General features: G+C 37.2%; 1 protein-coding gene across 5 annotated transcripts in view; it reads right to left on the bottom strand.

Moving 5' to 3' along the window:
• The window catches only part of AP4E1 (adaptor related protein complex 4 subunit epsilon 1), a 62,443-nt gene that overhangs the window by 14,104 nt on the left and 24,323 nt on the right, over positions 1-24,016 (bottom strand). For all 5 annotated transcript variants that reach the window (XM_042942038.1, XM_042942041.1, XM_042942037.1 and 2 more), the window contains 9 exons: positions 20,887-21,009; positions 20,674-20,783; positions 18,036-18,175; positions 16,165-16,277; positions 15,938-16,056; positions 11,070-11,372; positions 8,550-8,664; positions 5,275-5,398; positions 104-362 (listed from right to left, as the gene is read on the bottom strand). In XM_042942038.1, coding sequence (XP_042797972.1) covers positions 104-362; positions 5,275-5,398; positions 8,550-8,664; positions 11,070-11,372; positions 15,938-16,056; positions 16,165-16,277; positions 18,036-18,175; positions 20,674-20,783; positions 20,887-21,009 — 1,406 coding nt within the window. The remainder of the gene's footprint in view (positions 1-103; positions 363-5,274; positions 5,399-8,549; positions 8,665-11,069; positions 11,373-15,937; positions 16,057-16,164; positions 16,278-18,035; positions 18,176-20,673; positions 20,784-20,886; positions 21,010-24,016) is intronic.

Consider the following 24,016-nt stretch of genomic DNA (forward strand, 5'->3'; position numbering starts at 1 on the left):
TTCCACTGTGAGTATAGATGACAGCCAAGAGCTTTCGTAGAGCCCGGTTTTTTTGTACAAGACAGGGACAAAGATTCTCAGAGGACTATAACAGACTACTTACCAAATTGATTGTACTTTCCGTTCCTAGCCCAACAAATAATGATGATGCCAGCAGCTGCTTTTCTTTCTCCTCTTTAGATTGGGTAAGGACTTGAGACTGATCCTTTTTAATTATAGTTTGGTCTACATTCTCCATTATTATACTCTCTTGAGGAACAGGCGGAACTTCAGTTTCATCCCCAGTTTTGCCTTCTTTCTTGGGAAGATAGCCCTCTTTCCCCCATAATTTCTTTATACCTTCCAGCTTCAAGCTATTTGTCCTAAGGAGATTAATAATGAAATCAAGTCAACTTAAATAACTGCTGCTTAAATAACTTACTTTTTTGAGGCATTTTTAAAAACACATCATTGCCATGACCTCTTAAAATTTTTTTTTTTTTTTAACGTTTATTTTATTTTTGAGACAGAGAGAGACAGAGCATGAACGGGGGAGGGGCAGAGAGAGGGAGACACAGAATCGGAAACAGGCTCCGGGCTCTGAGCCATCAGCCCAGAGCCCGACGCGGGGCTCGAACTCACGGACCGTGAGATCGTGACCTGAGCTGAAGTCGGACGCCCAACCGACTGAGCCACCCAGGCGCCCCGCCATGACCTCTTAAAAACAGCTTTCGTATTATATTCTCTATGTCAGGAAGTAAAACCTAGATCCCATGATGTTATTTTAGTTTCATCCAATGTCCCCACACCCTCCAGCTAAAGGATTTAAGGCACTAGAACCCTAGACTTAGTTAAAAATTTCAGATCACTTAATTGCTTGAATAAGTTGTCCAAATCAAAACTACTATAAATTAGCCCCTTTCCTCCACTGACTTTTCAAAAATACCTTTAATTGTGATGAGTTAAAGATCAGAAATGACTCTTAATAAGTTTCTTGGCTATAACCACCCAATAAATTCATTAAATAAAATCCTGTTGAAAGCAAAAAAAAACCCAACAAATCATTCAAATCCACTCCTTTGATTTAATCCAAAAAGTTTTCTTAATGTGAACTCTAGCTACATAGTCAACTATTATAAATGTAATTTTATTAAAATGAATGAGGTTTGGGGCGTCCTGGGTGGCTTAGTTGGTTAAGCGTCCGACTTCAGCTCAGGTCATGACCTCACGGGTTCGTGGGTTTGAGCCCGGCACTGGACTCTGTGCTAACAGCTCAGAGCCTGGAGCCTGCTTCGGATTCTGTGTCTCCTTCTCTCTCTGCCCCTCCCCTGCTTGCGCGCTCTGTCTCAAAAATAAATAAACATTTAAAAAAAATTTTTTTTTAGTTTTTTTATTTTTGAGACAGAGAGAGAGCATGAGCAGGGGAGGGGCAGAGAGGGAGAGAGACACAGAATCCAAAGCAGGCTCCAGGCTCTGAGGTGTCAGTATAGAGCCCAATGCGGGGCTTGAACTCATGGAGTGTGAGATCATGAGCTGAGCCAAAGTCGGACGCCCAACTGACTGAGCCACCCAGGCACCCCCCCAAAAAATTTTTTTAATGAAATGAGGTTTGATCTGTAAGAGAAAAAAGGTTTTTTTGAAAAAGCATGAAGATTATGAGCCTTTTTACTGGAGATGGAAGAACTGAAAGTCGTGATTAGAGTTTGGACTCACCTACTGCTGTCCCAAAAGTTATTACATCTGTGACTCTGTACTGACTAAGATAATCACCAAGTACAGGCTGAAACAGCCAAAGTTAACCTTTATTGTTTTTGTTTAAGAACTATGTCTCCTTTGCTCTTGGATCATTTAAGCGTGCCTGTCATGGCCCAAAATAGCATTTTAACATTTGTACTACAAAACAGATCATAAAATGAATCTAAAAGAAAAACTCAGAATTATCTGTACAAGTTATTATTCCTTTCTAATTTGTTGGACTCGTGATCAATTTGATTTTCTATATATGCCAAAAACATAGACAGGTGGTCACACTTCATAATGAGTGAAGAACTAATACTATTAAATAGTAATTGGCTGAAAGAAAATTTGAGTGTTAATAAAGAATGCCCTATGGGGAATTAGTCCAATCCTCCACAATGAATTTTACTGCTAAATTTTCCTTTTATGAATACCTTCATTTCTCCCTTTCTTTCATGTACCAAAAAAGCCTTCTAAAAATTTTTTTTAAAAATAAAGCTATTATTTATCCACCAGACCTCTTAGAAGAAAACTGGCTGTCTTTGCAAGAGCGGATCCAAAAGTGGTCATGGGAACCATCTCTAGGATGCTCAACAACAGGAACTCAAAGGGATTCATAAATTCCCAGTGTTTCTGTAACCCTATTTATCAAAAAATATCCTTTAATTAATAAGGAAAAAGGGCAACTCTCCAAGTTTTACTAATAAATGATTTAAATATCAGTTTAACAACAACAACAACAAAAAGCAAGTATGGTAGACCCTGGGATGCTCCCTACAGATCATCCTTCAATAAAGGACTTGTTGCCCCAACTGTTGGGAGTACAGTCCTCTCTAGGATTGCCTCGGATGCAAAGAGTCACCTCGCCTGAGATCACACTCCTTCCCAGGGAAGCCCAAACCCAGTGACTGTTGGACAGAAGTCCTGGCCACAGTCCTGGCCACCCATTTGGGTCCAACTCAGGTCAACTCTGAAGAAGGGCCACTCTAACTTCAGAGCTCCTCATGGGATCATCAGAGGCTGCTGTTGGCACCGCATTGCATCTTAACTTCCTCCTCTGCTCAAACCTGCTTCTTTCTCCTTCTTTCCATAGGTGTTGATCACAAGGGCACTGCCTTAATATTCTGCATGCGAAACTCCATCATGGAATGCACTTGCCAGGGAATCCAATCCACAACAACAGACAAAATAGAGGAGGAAAAATAAGCCTAAAAGGAGCCTCAAACTACTTTAAAGATTTTCTTGCATATTTCATCTGCATACATGCCTATTATCAACATAAATTTTGTCATGCATTACATATCGAAAGTCTAAAAAGTAGGAAAAATGAATAAAAGCACAAAATATGCTTCTTTATATGAAACCTACTGAAAAAGAATTGTTTTAAACATGCATCATCTTTGCCTGGATTTTAACAACAATAATATAATTCATGATATTATGTGGCATATATACTTTTGTATTGTTTTTAATCAGATCGTTCAAACAAAGATGTAAATTCTGGCCAAGCAACCTTCAAAAGATTAGGGATACACTTTAACTCAGCTCTAGAAATCCCCATTTGAGATAGTCCCAAATAGGGCTTAAGGTAAGAAATTATAAACTGGGCTTTCTACTACTTTATTCTCAGCTTGCCAGAGATTGGACAAGAGTGACTGTCTCCTCCCAAAGCCTTGTCAATTACCATACAGGTTCCCAATCTGAAATGATGTGTGAGCTGTAGTCCTCCTGGGAAAGATTTAAAATTCATCCCTCATGTCCCATTTCATGATAAAACAGCAAGTGTATAATTCCTTAGCAGCTCTGCCAAATGTCATTTCTCTAAGAAGTACATGTAAATATACAGGATTTACAAGGCCTTGTCAAGTCTCCCAGATCTTAGTTCAGTACTAAACAAACAGATGCTGTCACCTGTTGTGGAAGTAAAAGAGACTGTTTCCTCCCTGGGTTTGGAGGGTTTCTATCCTCTCCTTCCCTTATCCCGCAATTCTCTGTTCAGGGCACTTAACTGCTGTCACCACTACCATCAAATGCTCACAAATCATATCTGCTCCCCATGCTTGGAATACCAAAATTAAATGTCTGGGAAAGAAAAGGGTGTCAACAGAGAATGAAAAAGAGGCTAAGAAAGAGAATTTCATTCAGCATATCACCCTACATTCCTCATAATCTATGTGTCATTTTTTTGATAAGTACTTCTCATAACCATCATGCTGGAAGACTGACAAATGCAAAAATGGACATATAATAAGCTGACTGACTCCATAATGAACATATGAGGACTCAAAATTCAAATTTCATCTTTTAAAGTTGTCACTTTTGAAATTTTATTGCATTTATTCCAACAAAGCGGCCATTACTCAAAACATTTTTTAATAAGCACAGAATAGTATATGGAGTGTTGAATCACTATACTGTACATCAGAAACAAATACAACACTGTATATTAACTACAGTGGAATAAAATTTAAAAAAAAATTTTTTATATCTTTTAGAAGCTCCTTCACAAAGAAGGAATCCATTTTCATTACTTTATGTCACATCAATATATTGACTAGTTATCCAGATAGATCACTAATTTCATTTGGTTAACTCAACTTTTGGATGACAATTATGGCAATGACAATCACTATTAATAATAGCAGTTATCGTTTACCATGCACTACATTTTATGAGGCACCTTATATATATTATCTCACTTTTTTAACTTAGTCATATTTCTAAAAGTAATTTATTATATTTCGAAAACCAAAATCTACTTAAAATGGTTGAAGATTTGGCTCCACATAAGACATTTAGATAAATGTCTTCACCAATTCTCCAGGTGGCTGGTAAGAAGCTCTGAAAGCATTTTGAGCAAAGTATACACATACTTAAATGAAGTCAGTCATCTTATTTTATGTTCATCTCTCTGTCAATCTTCCAATAAAACAGTTTATAAGAAGATTATGAGGAATGTAGAATAATATGCTCATATTCACCTGTGTATGTAAGTTCTCACATATTTCTTTAACAAATGTATGTGTATACATATGTGTGCATATATATATATATATAAATGTGTGTATAATACACATACAAACATACATACATACACATACAATATGCAGTAATAACACACACATCATTACTGTGTATAAAGCCTATGTACACTATTCTGTGTTGAAGGTAAGCAAACTCTCTTAAAAGTTCTCTTGTACAGGGGCACTTGGGTGGCTCAGTCGGTTGAGAGTCTGACTCTGGCTCAGGTCACAATCTCACGGTTCAAGAGTTTGAGCCCTGTATCAGGCTCTGTGCTGACAGCGCCTGCTTCAGATTCTGTGTCTCCCTCACTCTCTGCCCCTACCCCGCTTGTGCTCTCTCAAAAATAAATAAAAAACATTAAAAAATAAATAAATAAAATAAAAGTTCTCTTGTACAACATCAACACCTTGAAAGCAATAAATAGGAAAAACTGAAACAAGAGGCTATGCAGAATTTAGCTTTCAGGAATCCTTCTACATTTAAAAATATTTAAATACTCCTCTATGTTCTCAGTTTTATCAAGAAAGAACTTACTCTTTCAGCCCAGTCTCTGCACTATTCCCAGATATATCTGAACCAAGAGAAATGCCAGCAGGAGACTGTCGTCCAGTGAAGCCAGATGAAGAAAATGAAAGTCCATATGGTTCAAAATTGAGAACTAGAATTTTAAAACAATAACAGAAGTTCATATTTAAAACAAAGCAAAAGTTAGGGGGGAAAAAGTAGATGTTATCAAAATTACCAGTCACTACTGAAATAAAATAGTGGAAGACTAGAATCCAATGACAATTTTTAAACTGGAAGGGGCACTGAAGATGATTTAATCAAATAATAATAAAGTAGCTATGATTTATTGAAGGTCTACAGTCTTCACGCTATTAGTTGAGAAAAGACAAACAGTACTTCATTTTTATCTTTTTACCTCCCTGAGAAGCTAAACTAGGATCCAATTAGGAAAGACAACTGATAAACCAGGTCTACTGAAAATTGCTGCTCCCAGACAAAAATGTTTAATGAGCTATGAATGAAGAGATAGTGTTTTTCCTTAACAAAATGTTCTTAAGCACATTCCTATGCCAAATAGACTAATGGACTCTTCAAAGTGAAATCTCCCTTACTGACAAAGAACAAGGTTTATTCAGATTCAGACTCCTTTGACTCTGTATACCCAAATGAATTCAATCAGAGCCATAAAAATTCATACTGATATTGTGGTGGAGCAGATGCCAATATCCATTCTCCTCTTCTTTCTAAGTAATAGAACCCTGGATTCTAAGTAATAGAACCCTGGATTCATGGCAACCCAGAAAGAAATGACATTTCCAGACTCCTTTGCCATGAATTTGAGTTCTGGCCAATGAAATTATGCACACATTCTGAGCACAACTTCTGGGAGGAATCTTCCTGGGAAAAAAAAAAAATCTTTCTTCTCTCCCTTTCCTCCTTTACATTCATGAAGCCATTATCAATCCCAGGCTGCCTACTTCTGGAATTCCTTTAAGGGAAAGAGCAGTAATCTTCTATCTTGTATAAGACCCTATATTGTTCTTTTGTTTTCTAATATGCTATGCAGCTATACCTAATCCTAACTGGCATTATTTATCTTTATGGACTGTCTGGATTATAACATAAAGGACCTCCTTAAATCATAAAAAGTGCCGTATAAAAAATAAATGCGAGCTTCTGTAATTATTATTTTCATTTTACAAATACAGAAACTGAAGCAAAGTTTGCCATGAACTTAACCAAGATTACAAAAACAGGAAAAATGATAGAGCCAGATAAGAAATCGGATACTCTGGTTCTAGAGCTCACTCTCCACTGTCTCCTGCAAAGGAAACAGCATTTAATCCAAAGAGAACTACATAAATTTTTGTTGTTACCCAAATGAATGATATAGAAGAGAAATCAATGTGCAATAGAAAAAAATAATGGGCTAATTAGTAATCAGAAGAACTGAGTTCTTGACATGCATCGGGTATTAAATGGGTGCATGAACTTGACCTTAATTTCTTTGTCTGTAAAGTGAAGGGTTCAGGCTTGATCAGCAGTTTCCAAATGCTGATTTGATAACAAGGATCAAGCTGACTGTGTAGAATCTCCCACAGACCTTTTTGTACATACAGCCAAGCTTTTACAGATTCAGATACAAAAGATACAGGAGTACGGCGCAAAAATCTGTATCGTTTTTTAAAACTCTTTGTGATTCTGATTCATAACCATGTTTGGAAACTACTTGTCTAAACATTCCGAGGTCATTTTCAGCTAGAAAATCCTCTCATCCTAAGCTTTTCAGGGGCACCTAGGTGGCTCAGCTGGTTAAGTATCCAACTCTTGGTTTCAGCTCAGGTCATGATCTCACGTTTTGTGAGTTCAAGCCCCACATCAGGCTCTGTGCTAACAGTGCAGAGCCTGCTTGGGATTCTCTCTCTCCCTCTCTCTCTCTGTCCCTCCCCCAGTGACTCTCTCTGTCTCTCTCAAAACAAATAAACTTAAAAAAAATCTAAGCTTTTCAATCACCGAGTTTAACTTTCTGTCCCACTTTTAACTCTTTAATAGCATCTGTGACAGCCAGTTACCCAGCCTCTGCATTAACAAAGTAAGTGAAGAACTCAAGCAATGTTTCCTATGCACAAGTAAAAACAAAGAGTTTAAGCCAAAGATCAAGTAAAGATAGAGTTTAAACAAAAGAGCAGAAAGAATTCAAAAGCAGAGGTATAGTTTAAGAGTAAAGAGAAAAAAACTAGACATAGAAGGGGACAGCATATGGAAAAGAGATAAAATTCCAAACCTGAGACAACAAAATTAAACACTGTCATCTAAGGAAGGCCTGGAAAGGATCGAGGTTGAGAATGAACTTCAAGCCACATTCTTTTCATTCTTTAGTGAAAATTTCCCAAGTCTTTATAGAGGTGAATAACAAGAAGGGCCAAAGATTTTTAAAAGTTAACTAGATGTACAAGAGCTCATGTGCATATGGGAATCAGGAGGAGAATCACAGCATGCAGGAAGAGTCAGGAGAAGGAAGTAGATGGATGAATTGCAACTTAGACTTTTCTGGTATCATTTTAAGATCAATCATTTAGTTGTACCTACCACAGAACCTGGAAAGTACTTGACAAAATCATTAGATGATGAATGGGGAGAAAAAGAGCTTTCAGCATTGAACTTTTCAGTATTAACATTCTGAACTCCTACAAAGATAATACTCAATGGTCTCCCTTTATTCATATAAATACTTCCCATCCACCATCCAAACACCTCAATGATTTCCTCTTTACCAAAATCAGGACAGGCATCTTCCCCTGACAGACTACATTTCTAAAATCTGAAGTTAATCTTTCCTTTCTTAGCTGTTTCTCACTTCACTGATCAGATATTTTGTTACAGGAAGCATTCAAACACACTTAAGATATATAACATTGCTCAGAATGAAAATGAAACTCACTAGTCCACAGGAACCAGACTTCTTTTCTCAAATTTCTCTGTAGATATGCTCATGTGAATATCTATCAGCCCTCCATCTAGCACAGTGACCCAACATGATAATTCCACCTTCAAGTTCTTTCAAAGTTCCAGAGTGACTATCTTAGGCATTTATATATATGGAGCCTATGACTTTGGGAATACCTCTAGGCTAACTTTTTTTTTCTGGGTATCCAAAGACCTAGGCAGAGTAAATAAGTCACAAGCAGATTTAAAGAGAGATAACAAAAATAAATATCCTCAGTTATCTACATTACATGACTATAATATGAATTGCATTAAAAAAAAAAAATGATGTCCCTTACAGACCCATAGAAAATTACCTTTTTCCTGAGAAAGCTTCTCCTCCTGACGTTGGTGGTGAGGTTTGTAAGGTGCTGCCCCCTGACTGAGTTCTTCAGCCACAAAACCATCCAGAAAAGATAAGGAAGCATCTACCTGTATTAAAGTGAAGCAAAAATCAGAAATTACAAAACTTTACCCTAAACCTAGACTGTACATTCACATAACTAATTTCAATCCATATGTCTTAAAAATAATTTTTAAGTGAAAAAAAAGAACTTCAGTTCTAAAAATGCTACTAGTGTTACCCAACTCTCTAGCTCTCTAAAACACCTATATTCAAATCACTCAGCTAAGTATGTAACAATGAAAGTCATCTGCAGTTATTATTAATTTCATTGTACTGCAGAATAAACTTTTGAGCATCCAGTATGTTACAGCATCATGTCAGGTGCTATGATGAAGACAAAGAAAGACATCTCCTGCCCTCATGAGACTTTAACCTACTAGAGAAGACATCTACACTCTGAGCTAGTGTCTGTATTAGTTTGATGCTAGGGACTAAAAACAAAGTGTTGGCAAGGCTAGTTCCTCTGGGAGGCTCCAAGGGAGAATAAGTTCCTTCTCCCTTCTAGCTTCTAAAGGCGCCACCATTCCCTGGCTTGTGGCCCCATCACTCTGATCTCTACTTCTATTGTTAGTTGGCTTTCTACTGACTCTTTGCTTACTTTTATAAGAACTCTTGTGATCATGCCTTCTTGGACAATCCAAAATAATCTCCCCCTCAAAAATTCCTTAATTTAAGCGTAACTACAAAGTCCTTATTACCATGTAAGATAACAAATACACAGGCTGCAGAGAACGAAGTATGCACATCTTGGGGAAGGCTACTATTCAGACCCTGGCAGTGCCTTTAACTATCCTATTCTTTTCTACCTAAAAAATACCTTTTCACAAATCTATGGAAAATTACCTAATTTCAGCAGGAATAAAAAGGTACAAAAGAATGAATAAGTGAAAATAAATAAGAGATGAAGAAAGAGTGAGGGGAAAGGATAAAAGAAAAAGTGAGGAAAGAAGAATGAGATATACACAAAAGGATATAGCAGTGGTGGCCTCAGAAGCCACAGATCTGCCTCTCCTGGTTTAGCCAACTGTATGCAAACAGCTCCAATAATTAGAAGAACAGACAGATCTCAAATATTTAAGTGGCATGACACACTCTGAATCTGGAAAGGTTCTTACAAAATGAAGACATGTCATCATTTCAATCTTTCATTGGAGGAAAGAGGAAAAAGAGTTACTTCCTAGTTTCATACTATGTATAGCATATTTAGGGAGGCCTGAGTGGCTCAGTTGGTTAAGTGTCCGACTCTTGGTTTAGGTCAGGTCATGATCTCAGTTTGTGAGTCTGAGCCCTGCATCGGGCACAGCACTGACAGCCCAGGGGCGGCTTGGGATTATCTCTCCCTCTTTCTCTGCCCCTCCACCACTCTCTCTCTTTCCTTCTCTCTCTCTCAAAATAAATAAATAAACTTAAAAAAAATATTATGTATAGCATATTTATTCACCTTTTCAACGAATGTCTTTGGACCTCCTACCAAAGGTGAAAGAAAGGCGTCTACCCCTGAGGAGCTTTTGCAAGAACTAATGAACAAAGAGGTTCAAAATGAATATAAGTCATGAAAATCTGAGTCAGAATTAGTAGGAATGCTGCCCCTCCTCTCCTCTTTCTCAACTATATGACATCTAACAAATAAAAATTTGTACAAATCTGGCTTCCTTTTGGCAATTTCCTAATTTACACCAGTCTGGAGAAGAGATCAGTACATATTCAGAGGGTGAGTAGTAACTGAGCCCATTAGGTTAGAAAGAGTAGTGGCTTAAAGTTAGGTAGGAGAAGGAAGGTGGTTGATCAGGTTCCAAAGTGGTAAAGAAGTTAGACACTAGGTGGACAAAATGCAACAGAGAACTATTTTTTACATTCTCAAAGATACCAAAGTAATAATAAAATTGCATATTAGAGAAGTTCAAAGGAGATTTTAAAAATTTATTTTTTTTTACGTTTATTTAGAGACAGAGACAGTGCAGGGGTTGGGGGGAGGGGGGAGAGAGAGAGAGAGAGAGAGAGAGAGACATTGAGAATATCCCATGCAGGCTCCACACTGCCAGCACAGAGCCTGACGCGGGGCTTGAACCCACGAAACTGCAAGATCATGACCTGAACCGAAACCAAGAGTCAGATGCTCAACCAACTGAGTCACCCAGGCTCCCCCCAAAATTTAGTTCTTGAACTACCATATATTAAAAGAGACTGCCACTGGATATAAACAGCTTCAGTGCAGTTCTCCGGAAGAGATACTGATCTATTCCCAACTCTTTAGGAGCTCTACTGAATTGAAGCTCTCAAATTCTCTCATATGATGTGAGAAAAACTCCAACCTTTATCTGAAGTGTTACAGAAAGTATATTTTGATATATTCCAGATACATCACAAAGGTAAGAATTATTCTGTTTGGAGACGATGCAATTTTTACAAAGATAAAATACAGATGCCTTACCACCATGTCTTCACAGCTCTTATCAACTGGAAGCAAGCTCTTCATAAGTTCCACATTCTCACGTAAGTGTTTTAATTCAAACGCATGCTGTCTCATACAAGTATCCAAAGATACAGTGAATTCCTGGATTAATCTCTCAACTATGTTAGAAGAGTGTGCTTGGGGTGTCAACTTGGTAACAGCAGCAAGTAACCAGGCTTTTGTTTCTGAAGAAACCGAGTCATTCATAAGTAACTTGTAGAGTTTGGTTATAACTTCCTCTGGCGTTTCCTCATCTAAGAGATAGGAATACTCCCCTAACACCTATGAGTAAAACAAAGAGACTGTTCATATAGAAATAACAAGTTACACAGCAAATTGTACTGGGAAATCCAAACAAAGTAACTGCTGCTGGAGTGAATTTAATCTAGAGTAAATATATTCTCATGGTGAAGAAATTCTTAAAGATAAAATTGTATATTTTAGGGTCGAAATTATACCAAGAATTAGAACTCAATACCAAAAGATTTTCCACATCTTTGTCATTCACAAAATATAAAGCAGCATACTTTACAAGTGAGCTTTCTTCTGAACTTCCAGTTCAGTTGTTGCCTTTTATCAACACCTCCACATTCTGTTACTTATTCTGCAATTAGCATTGAAACCAGTGGTTCTCACATGCTAGTGTGCATGAGAGTCACCTAAGGTGTTTCATTTCTAGGTTCTACCCCCAGATATTCTGAGTGAGTATGTCTGTGGTCCGGATCCACAGTGCACATTTGGAACCAGCATCAGCTGATTCTGATGTATATGATCCACAGAAGAAACTCTGAGGAAGGCTGACCTATGTTACATATCCTTTTTCTTACATCTAACTTATTTAGGTGATACATAATCCTACTGGTCTGAAAATTATTAATAAACTGATAATTCATGTAGTGTGAGATCTTTCCTAAGTGCTATTTATGGAATATTTTCATGTCTTTAGTGTAACACTGGCACCAGCAGGAAAAAACGGGAGGGGAGGTGAAGTGATAGGCAAGGGAAAATTTACAGCTAGTAACAAGAAAAGGAGGAAAAAATGGGGTGCCTGGGTGGCTCAGTCGGTTAAGAGTCCGACTTCAGCTCAGGTCATGATCTCGCGGACCGTGAGCTCGAGCCCCGCGTCGGGCTCTGGGCTGATGGCTCAGAGCCTGGAGCCTGCTTCAGATTCTGTGTCTCCCTCTCTCTCTGCCCCTCCCCTGTTCATGCTCTGTCTCTCTCTGTCTCAAAAATAAATAAATGTTAAAAAAAATTTTAAAAAAAAAGGAGGAAAAATTAATAGAAATAAATAAATCCAATCCTTAAAGTAGCAAGATAATTTTTTGAGTGGTTTAAGAAGATGAAAGGTATCTCTAGAAAAGCTGGTAATCTAAAAGCCAGTTCAAAAATTACTGGGTGGCGGGAGGCTGATGCCTGGGTGGTTCAGTTGGTTGAGCATCAGATTCTTGACCTCAGTTCAGGTCATGATCACAGGGTCAGGAGATCAAGGCCTGTGTCAGGCTCTGTGCTAATGTGGAGCCTGTCTAGGATTCTCTCTCTCCCTCTGCCCCTCCCCCATTCTCTCTCTTTCTTTCTAAAATAAAAATAAAAATAATAACAATGGGAAGACAGAGTAGATGCATTTTCCCCTATTCCTCCCATTAAATACATCTAAAATCCTTGGTGTTATATATATAACACACATAAAAAGACACAGATAGGTGGAGAAAAGAAGGCCAATTGCTAAGGACTTTGTGATAGTACAGTGGGTTATCTGCTGCCTCATACACCCCAGACTGGGTATTAGAGAGCCAGCAACCTGGAAACAGCAATGGGCACAGACAAAATGACCCCAAGAAAAGCGTGCCCTCTAGCCAAAGAGCCAGGACTGAAAACTTATTTATTTTTATTTTTTAAATGTTTATGTATTTATTTTGGGGAAGAGAGAGTGCAAGCAGGGAAGGGACAGAGAGAGAGAGAGAGCTTAGCACAGAGTCTGATGCAGGGCTCAAACCCATGACCCTGGGATCATCACCAGAGCCAAAATCAAGAATCAGACACTTAACTGACCGGGCCACCCAGGCACCCCAGGAAGACAGAAAACTTTTAGACAATAACCCTCTACTCTAGCCAAGTACCACAGAAAAAAGCCCACAGACCCACCCACACCACCAAAGGCTGAGTGGAGAGCCAAGACTTCCACCCCTACCAGGCTGTAAGAGGCGCTCCAATTCCCTCAAAAGGGAGAAGACTCAGTAGGGAGCTAGGACTTTCATCTCCACCAAGTTGTCAAGAGGCCCACTCCTCTGCAGTGTCCATGAAGATCACATATGGAAGCCTGCATTTTATACCCTCTACCCAGGTATAAAGAGGGATTCCTCCGCCCCTTCACTGGGATGGTGTCAGAAGCCCCGTGGAGAGTCAGGGCTTTCACCACTGCTCAGTCATTACAAGGCCACCCATCCACAATGTCAGTGGAGGCCACACAGAGATCTCAACACCTGTGTCACAATGCCATTACCAAAAGACTCTAATCAACATTTACCAAACACACCATCCAACAATAACAGAATACCCACTCCTTTCAAGCGCTCACAGAACATATAATAAGACATATCTTAGGCCATAAAACAAACATCAAAAAACTTACCAAAACTGAATTCACAGAGTATTTCCTCTGGTGACAATGGCAAACTATAAATCAGTAACAGGAAAGATAACAGAAAATTTTCCAAACACTTAAAAACTAAACAATACTCTTCAACACAACTTTTCCAGAAAACAGAAGAGGAAAGACTACTCCTATCTCATTTTATGACACTAGTATTAGTTTGATACCAAAACCAAAACAACAGGGTAGAAAAAAAATCTCATGAACAGAGATGCAAAAAATTCTTAACAAGGTCTCAAGAAATCTATTGAAAAAATCCTAGATTAGTGAGTTCAGCAAGATGGCAGCATGTAAGATCAAACTACAAAAAATCTATTGTATTTGAATAAACTAGCAACAAACATGTGGGAACCAAAATTAAAAACAAAATATATCTACTACTGTTCTAAAGAAACTGAAATGCTTAAGCATAAATCTAACAAAACCTGCACAGAATCTGTATGTTGCAGAAAGAAATAAAAGCACTATAAATATATGGAGTAACATGCCATGTTCTTGGAGGGAAAAAAATGAACAGCTGCCAAATTCAATAACCCATTTAGGCAAGGATTACCAATACTAAAACCACTGGTGAAATATAGTTAAGGAAAAGATGTTGACACATAGCCCCTTAGAATCACCTCACAGATTAGCTACAAATTACTAAGGAGAAAATGCATCTTTACAATGGAGAGATCTGAAGGTTATCTTAACCAAACAAAGAAACTTAAAATCACTAGTAACTGGGGAACTGATATGGTATGTGTCCTGATGATACAGTGGGAAGTATATAACATTGTTGATATAGTATTCTTCCTAAAAATGTTTAACCAAACCAGAAATAAGACAAATTCAGAAAGTTGGACATTCTGCACATCAACAGTATTCATCCAAAAAAATCAATATCATGAAAACAAAAAGAAAGTGAGGAACAATATAAAATAAAAGAGGCTAAACAGACAACTAAATGCAATTTGTGATCCCTGATAGGATCCAGGATTAGTAGTAGTAGAAAAATAGCCATAAGAAACATTTTTTGGACAACTGGATAAATGTGAACATGGACTGTATATTAAATGATATTAATGAATTAATGTTACATTTCTTAAGTCTAATAATGGTTCTATGACAGAACAATGTCATTCTTAGAAGACTCATGTTGAATTTTTTTGGAGGGTCATGATGTCTGCAACTTATATGTAGATCTAGATGTAGATATAGTAAAGCAAAGGTGGTTAAAAATATTAACAGGGAATCTAAATGAAAAGTATAGAGATATTTATTATACTAGTCTTTCAACTTTCCTGTGTATGAGAAAAAAAATTCTTAAATAAAAGTCTGGGTAAAATTCAAGTTAACATGCTAACATTTGGCAAAACTATAAAATATTAAAAGAGGCATACGCTATGATCCTGCAGTTGTACTCCACCAAAGCTTCCCCTAAGGAAACACTCACCCACATGCACAACAAAGATACACAGAGGTGATGGTATGTATGCAATTACATATGATTACATGACATAAAATTTGGCCTTCATCTTGCAAGAGATAATCTCCTTTGCTGGCTTTGATGAAGCAAGGAGGAATGCTGGGAGGCCCACATGCAAGAAACTGAGGGCAGCTCCAGGAACTAAGGGTAGCCTACGGTCAACAGTCTGAACTTCAAACCCTCAGTCCTACAACCACAAGAAACAGGTTTCTTCTAACAACCACACGAGTTTGGAAATGGATCCTTCACCAGTCAAGTTTCAGATGAGACAGCAGCCCCAGCTGACAGCAACCCTCAGAGACCCTAAGCAGAGGACATGGCTAAACCAGGTCTCAACTCCTGATCCACAGAAACTGTGAAACAATAAATTTATGTTGTTTGAAGCACTAAGTTTGTGGTAACATACAGCAATGAAAAACTAACATAACACAGATGCATGAGTATTCACATATTCTAACACAGATTCACAGAGAAAATACAGCAAATGTATTGTAGACACAGATACCTAACCAACTATCTATAATACACACAGTAGACAAGTGAGATGAAAGGCAGAATGAATAGACAAGTAGATAGTTAAGTGACAAACTAGCCAATGGGAAAGAAAATGGATAGCTAAAGGAGTTAGCAGGGTAGAATTAAATGATTTCTGAAGGAAATATATTGCTAGTATTGGGCTTTATAAAAAACAATGTTATAAATACTTATGCTCTAATGTACTTTGCTCACCCAACTCATAACTTGAAGAAATTTCTGTGGATAGAACACATTTTCCGCATCTAGTAAAGTGAGATAAGACTGAACTGCATAAAGCCTTAATTGTTGATTTTCTGTTTCATCATCAAAACCTACAAAGAAATTGATACATCATTTTAACTTTCACTAAAAACCCTTAATGACTCTGTAATAAAAACATTTAATTTTGAAATCTTTCCAGAATGCAGTAATTTACTAACCTTCTGCTAGCAGTCTCAGAAAGTTATTGGGAATATCAGGATGCATAACATCTCCTCCCACTGAAAATACAGCATTCATTGTCTGAATAAACCATGCATTATCTGGGGCATATGTGTCCACAGTGTTAAGACCAAGTACACTTCCAAATACCACTTATTAAAATTACCTTCTCTGTATCAACCTTTTAAAGAATAACCCCCAACCTATCCTACTTAGGTATTTTTACTTTTAACCTCTGCCAATAAATTGTTCTATACTCCAGATTTATGTGAAATAAGTGCTCAGTAAAAGCTTATTTAATAAACTTAACTAAACTCTTGTTGCTTCATCTAGCACCATGCCTTGTACATACTAAGCATCCAATAAATAAGCGTAAAAAAAATTTTTTTTAAACTTTTGTTTTTACATTTATTTATTTTTGAGTGACAGAGTGAGACAGATCACAAGCTGGGGAGGGGCAGAGAGAGAAGGAGACACAGAATCTGAAGCAAGCTCCAGGCTCCAAGCAAGCATTCAGCACAGAGCCCGACACAGGGCTCGAACCCACAAACCATGAGATCATGACCTGAGCTGAAGTCGGTCACTTAACCTACTGAGCTACCCAGGCGCCCCAAGTGTGAAAAAAATTTAAAGAGCTATTCCAGGTGCCTAAGGACAAATAATGGAAAATGACATACACTTCAAAGAAACTAAATGCGGTATGTCTACTCAAGCTATTTAATCTCTTTTCTAACCTGTTCTTCTTCAGTTCTAAAATTCCATCATTCTGCTGCCTGGAGTTACGTATGGCACTAGATACGTGGCACAGACAACTATATTTAAGCAATTTCCAAGATGACTGACTGGAGTAACATTGTACATTTATTCCTCCTTTGATTTAAATAACAGACATCTTAAAAAGAATGGAATATCTTTGTGACCTGTAAAGTTTCTCTGACTTTTAAAAAGCAAATGTGGGGGCACCTGGGTGGCTTGGTCGGTTGAGTGTCCAACTTCAGCTCAGGTCATGATCTTGTGATTTGTGAGTTCGAGCCCCACGTCAGGCTCTGTGCTGCCAGCTCAGAGCCTGGAGCCTGCTTGGGATTCTGCGTCTCCCTCTCTCTGTGTCTCCCCTGCTTGTGTGCTCTCTTTCTCTCTCTCAAAACTAAATAAATGTTAAAAAAAAAATTAAAAAAAATTAAAAAATCAAATGTGAAGAAAAGTGACATGTGAATGGCATCCCCAACTACCTTACTGGGACAATTTCCAGTATAAACAATAGCGTAAAGGATAAATTTTAGCATGCTGATCCCTACTCCCAAGGACCCCCTGCAAAACAACAAGAACATTTACCAGAAAAGAAACTAATTATGAAATAAAGTCAAAGATAAGAAGGCAATTAAAGAGGAATCAGGCAGAGGTTCCTGTATCTTTCTGCTCATAATACTGACCAACTGAATGAAAGAACCAGGGGAAAAAAAGCCATCCACTAAGAAGCCTACAAATATTCCTGTCTTTGACAAGAAAGGCCTGTATATCAGGTATGGGAAAAGTTATTGTGTGTCTCTGAACTCAATTTGCAAGTGACCACAACTAAACCAATCATTCTCAAGTCACTATGTAACTGGGGTGCTTGGGTGGCTCAGTCTTAGGTTAAGTGCCCAACTTTGGCTCAGGTCATGATCTCACAGCTCATGAGTTCGAGCCCTGCACTGGGCTCTGTGCTGACAGATCAGAGCCTGGAACCTACTTCAGATTCTGTGTCTCCCTCTCTCTGAACTTTCCCCACTTGCACTCTGTCTCTCAAAAATGAATAAACATTAAAAAAAATTTTTTTGAGTCACTATGTAACTACAGGTATTTTATGACTTATGGTCCAAACAAAGGATATTTCTCAGCGAGTTCAGCTATTTTGCCAACCAAATTGACGATAATATACTCTTCTTTGCTCTGTTGTAAATATTCAAGCATTTTCTGGACAATCACTGTTATATTCTGTGCATTAGTAATTCTGTAAAGAAGTTCCAGAGTCTATTTAAGAAAGAAATAAAAACAGCATTATAAAACTATACATGGTAATTCCAGTAAATACAGCAATATATAGGTTTATAATACAGTTGATTCTGCCACTTTTACATAGACCAACTGGGCAGTTAATAGGTGCTGAAGAAATGCACATTTTAGCTAAAACAGAACTTAATTAAGAAAGGTAGAATCTACTGTCAAAAAAGATGAATTATGATCAATTCCAAAGTCTAAAAGCTTTTTGATACCGATAAAAATTATAATCTGACTACTTCTAAATGGGAGGCCATGAAGTCTAAAAACTTAAAAGGTTTATAATCTGTTTTCTAAAAATATAACAGCTTCTTAAACCTATATCATTTATGCCTGTCTGTGCATGTATATATACACACATGAAAATCCAGTCTTACAAACCATATTTTCCACACTACGTAAACAATAGAAAATAGCCCTTGAGTGGGTTCATCAGCTGAGAGCAAATGGCCTCCAACGGATGGACAAAGGCTGGGGGCTCAAGTGCTTTAAAGCCTTAGCAAGGCCTCTGTTCAGAATCTCAGGCAAGGAAAAACCATGTTATAGTCGCTTTCTCAATGCTCAGGAATATACCTCTTGCTTCCTCTTAAAGGAAGACCAGTATGAGAGTAAGCTCCCATTTGGCTACACTTTCTGAGGCCCTACATTAAGGTTCTAAAAATATCGTTAACTCCCAGAAATCAATATGAGACCAAGGGCAGTACTGAGAAAGTATCATTTACTGGTATTTTAGGATCAACAACATTAGCTGCAAGAGATTTCCATATATTCTACTTGTCAAACTTGTTCAAAATATCTTAAGGGTTCTTTGTAATTTTTCAATCTTCATTGCCAGGATATCAAGTACAAAAGATAACTGTTTAAGTTAATTCTTAACTCCATTTTAAAATCCATAAATACACAGGTCCTCCATTAATAGCGTTCAACTTATATAGCTGTCTCAGACGTGCTCCCTGTAGATTTTAAACTACATATTACATATTTTTAGATAATTATACCAAATTTATTTCCTACTCTAAGACTATGCAATTTAGCATTTCCAGGATTGCATGAGACAGGGCATTAGGAATTGCATGGCTCAAGAGAGGTCTTTTATGTTTGTTCCTTCTTGCCTTCTTTCTCCCTATGAGAAAGAAAGGTAATAAAACCAGACAAATGGGAATCCCAGTCTTAAACAACACGTCACTCCATTCCCAAGGACCAAAGTTCTTCTATGTAATTACTTACAGAGGTTATACATGATAGTGGCATTCGAACAGATAGTACTGAGGTGCCTTCTTGGAGCACTATTGATACTACAAGAATTCAAACTACTTTTCTCACAGCAGGTAACAGACAAAACAGATCAGACTTGATAATTTTAAAAGACATTTATTTTCCCTTTGACTCTCATTTTTAAATAAGGGCCCAACAATTAAATATAGCACTAAGAAAACTGTACCTAAGTCAACTCTGTTCAATTTAGTAGCCAACCACACAAAGAAAACACATGCTCTGTATTTGTTCAAAGTGGAAGAGCCAAATAATTATTGTTATTGTCCTTTGGTGCCTTCTCACTCTTCTATCATGCCTACACAGAAAAATTAGTCCATCTACAAACTTCCCAGATTTGAGGCAAGTAACAATTTTCAGAAGATTAAAAATATAAATGCAAAAAGAAAAAATATATATGTAGATGACAATTTCTCAAAAACACTTTTATTTCAAAAACAGTACCTTTTAAAATTGAAAATTTATAATCTTATCTTTTAAAATTACAATTGTTTAATGAAATAGTATTCTTTGCATAAACTACTTTTAACTCATTGCTATTAAGTAATTTAGATGTTCACTAAATTATCTTTATTTTTAAAATAAAAAATAAAAATATCCATTCTTCTTAACTAGGTCCCATATACCATTTTAATATGAGGGCACAGAGTGATTTGTTTACATGAAAATTAACAGAAACACTTATATAGGCACCCAAATGGACACTGAAGCAATTCCTTCCAAGAAGTTCAAATCGTTTAGGGGTTATCTTTATTAATTCTTTCAATATTCCTACATATTTAATAAGGAATGCATTAGCCCACTTCACAGATGTTAAGAATATGAAAAAAATATTAATCATCATAAATTACATCTTAAATTACATTAACAGAAAGAACTTGAAATAGAATTCAGGTCTCTTCTTAGACCAAAAAAGATATTAATGAATCCATACAGGTAATTGAACCTAACTCCTCTAACTCATAGTTTAAAAACATTTGTGAAGATACTGACACAAGGACTTTTTAGAAAAGTTCCTTAAACTTTACTAGAAAGAATAAAATACACTCAGAAGTTAAAATACACGTGTGTACACACACACACACACACACACACACACACACACACACACTGTCTACTACTTTCCTCTCTCCATAATACCAAAAAAGAAGTTTAAAAGTTATAACACTTCACGTACACTATTCAAAGTACCAGTTTACCTCTCTTTTAATAATGGGATCAGGATGGTCTAAGCATTCAATTATTGTCATCTGGTGCTGAAGAGCCAGAGTGGGATCCTGCTGGATAACATAGGTAAGAGCCTTCAGCCCTAGAAACAGAGATTACGTTATACAAAGTGACTGGAAACAAATATCCAGCAAATTTCAAGAGCTGTCTTTGTAATTTCTGTCAAAATTATCTAATCATCTTACCTAAATACTTGAGATTTATTTTAGGTGACAGAACAAATCTTCCAATGCACTTGGCAGCCTTCTCAAGTAATTCTGATTTAGGATAAATAGAATAAACTGTATGTACACATTCAAACAGAATAGCTAGAGAAAGAAAATATAAAAATGTCAGGGATCATGTTAAGGCATAATAAAAGAACATGTGTAGAACTCAGAACAAAACAAACTAATCAGAAGGTCAGTTTTAGTAAAAACTTATTTATGGAAAATTTTCAAAGATAGGAACTTTGCTGTTTTCAGGCTTACACAACTATTAGGATTATATTACCACAATATAATATATTATGTATATTAATAGATAGAAATGATGCATTCACACATGCAACAAGTATTTACTGAACACCTCCTATGTGCCAGGCATTGTTCTAATAGCATGGATACAGCAGTGAACAAAAAAGACAAAAACCCCTGGCCTTGTAAGGAGCTCACATTCTAAAGGGCACATAAGTAATATATTCATTGTTCCTATATAAACAGGTATTTCCAACACTGCTTGCATGCTTTAAAATAATTTGTTCTCTGGCAGTTTCTACCATTTATACACAGAAACTATACATGTAGTTTATCTCAATGTAATCATTTTAGGATACTCTAGCATTCATTTCAAAGTAGGGCCATTTCATAAAAATCCTCAAGTCAGTTCTTTAAAACAAACCTCAAAGAACATAGAACTATCTATTGAACATCTTGATAGTGTTCAAATTTGATTTTCTAATACAGTCAAAGATTGGATAACTACGATAATGATCAAAGTGTACACTAAAATCTTTTTCAAACTCTTTTGAAGAGCCTAAGTCAAGGAGCCTGAGCTTTGTCATTGTAAATAAAGAAGAACCAGCGTGGTATCAAGTCCTGCATGTGCTATGGAATCACAGTGTAAGTGAGACCCAGACTCAGTCGACTTAACAGTTCTACCACAAGTTGAAGCATATCAAGTGTCCTTGATAGAATCCTTTCTTCTCTATTTCTAAAAGCTTTAAACAAAACAATCTGATACTCTGTTGTATACAACATAAAACTTGAGTATTCAACCAGCTATATTTTCCACTGTTAGGTTGCCTATCAACTGATTCACACATAAACTTTGTATAAAAAGCTTTATACAAACCCTTTCTATAGAAGGATAAAGAGAAAATAAATCAGAAATACAAATTTCTCTTTAAGAAGGGGACTGACTTTAAAGGAAAATCTATAAAGTGAGTTAACTGAACGTAAAAAGATACTCCTCTGTATATTCAGATGTTGTGCTGTAAAATGTCCTCATTCTGTGCCATGGAAAAAGTAAACTTTATGACTTTATGAACTAAACAAAGAGAGGCTTGGTCAAGTGAGTGACCAACTAAGGCAGGAATGGATGAACTACCACTAAATCTAGCCCTTGGCCTACTTTTGCAAGCCTGTAAACTAAGAACAATTTTTACATACTTTTTGAGATACAATTGACATATAACATTATATGAGTCTCAGGTGTACAATTACATTTTTCAAAGGTCGTAGAAAAACAAAATAAACACAGGAGAATTTATGACAGAAACCTATGTTACCTACAAAGCTTAAAATATTTACTACCTGGCCCCCTTTTCAGAAAAAGTTTGCCAAACCCTGAACTAATAGGCCAGTCCTAAGTAATATTAAAAATAATGATGACCCATTTTCTGTTATAACTGACACGGTTTCCTTTACAGATACCTGCCATTCAGAACTCTCCTGCTATCAAACTGTGTTACTACAAAAGCTTCTCATTACCCATCCAAAATCCAAACTTTTATTCAGATGCTCATAAGATTTCTGGAAAGCTAGTATAGGTAAAATTAATAGTTCAAAAATTATACTTATGAACTTAGTGCACCAATGAGCTAAAAATGAATTTAATAGATTTCTAAATCACTTTTCCAATATAGCTAAATCCCTTTATTCCCCAACTCTACAAAAATCTGAGTATAAGTCCATAAATGAAACAGCAGCCACCCTGCTCTGCTGTCTCCCCTCTGCAGCGGTTTAAAAAAAAAAAAAAAAAAAAGTGCTTCTGAGGATTCTAAACGTAAAAACACAATGTGAAGTTTTGTTTTCTCCTCAAGAGCAAGCCAGGTCCTAACCAAAATATCAAGTAAAAATTAGCAAATAAAAAATTAGTAATATCCTAACATTTGTGATACTGTGGTTTTATCATAGGTTTTTGGGGTTGGATTATGCACAAAATTTGAAGACATTCCACTGACACCTTATCCTTCAGACTAGACTTTACTTTCATATTAAATAAGGAAAGTATCTATTGATACTACTCTGACAGGGAGACGCAGGTACCACCCTATGGGGATGAAAGTCCAGGTTCTCCACTCTGCCTCCTTTGACACCTGGAGAAGGAGGGGACCCTTATTCCTTCTGGGTGGGGGATGGGAGTGTCTGCTGATACTGTGCTGCCTCAGAAAGGAAGGGGCACCTCATTACCACTCCAATGGACTCCACTGACATTGATGGGATGGCCTGAGTATCCCTGACCAGTGGTGAAAGCTCCAACTCTTTCTAGGCTTCCCCTAACACCACCACAGCAAAGAGGGGAGAGGTGCTTCATTAACTCCCTATTCCTAGATATGTGAAATCCAGGCTTCCCACATCATCTCCACTGACAGTGCAAGCGAGATATGCCCCACTCCCGACACCTGGCAGGGATGAAATTCTGGCTCTCCTCTTGGGCTTCTTCCACAATGAGCCCAGTAGAAGCATTGGGAATCTGCTTACACCTGGTGAGGGTGGAAATCTTGGCTCTCCACTCAGTCTCTTCTGACATGGGTGGGTCCATAATTTATTCTGTGTGATGCTTGGCTGGAAAAGAGGCTACCATCTGAAAGTTTTCTACCTTGCTAGTTTGCCCTTTTCTTGTTGGTCCTTTGGCTAGACAGCAGGCTTTTCTTAAGGCATTTTTGTTTGGAACAGTTGGTGTTTCCACGTTGCTGGCTCTCCAGTACCCAGTCTGAGAAATATGAGGCAAAAAGAAAACCCACGGCACTCACCGTGATATTGTTCCTTGCATCCCAAGGTTCCTAACCAGTCCACCTTCATTTCTCTACCTTACAGTCTTATGTTAATTTTA

This window comes from Panthera leo, chromosome B3 (genome assembly GCF_018350215.1).
Source record: "Panthera leo isolate Ple1 chromosome B3, P.leo_Ple1_pat1.1, whole genome shotgun sequence".
Taxonomy (NCBI): domain Eukaryota; kingdom Metazoa; phylum Chordata; class Mammalia; order Carnivora; family Felidae; genus Panthera; species Panthera leo.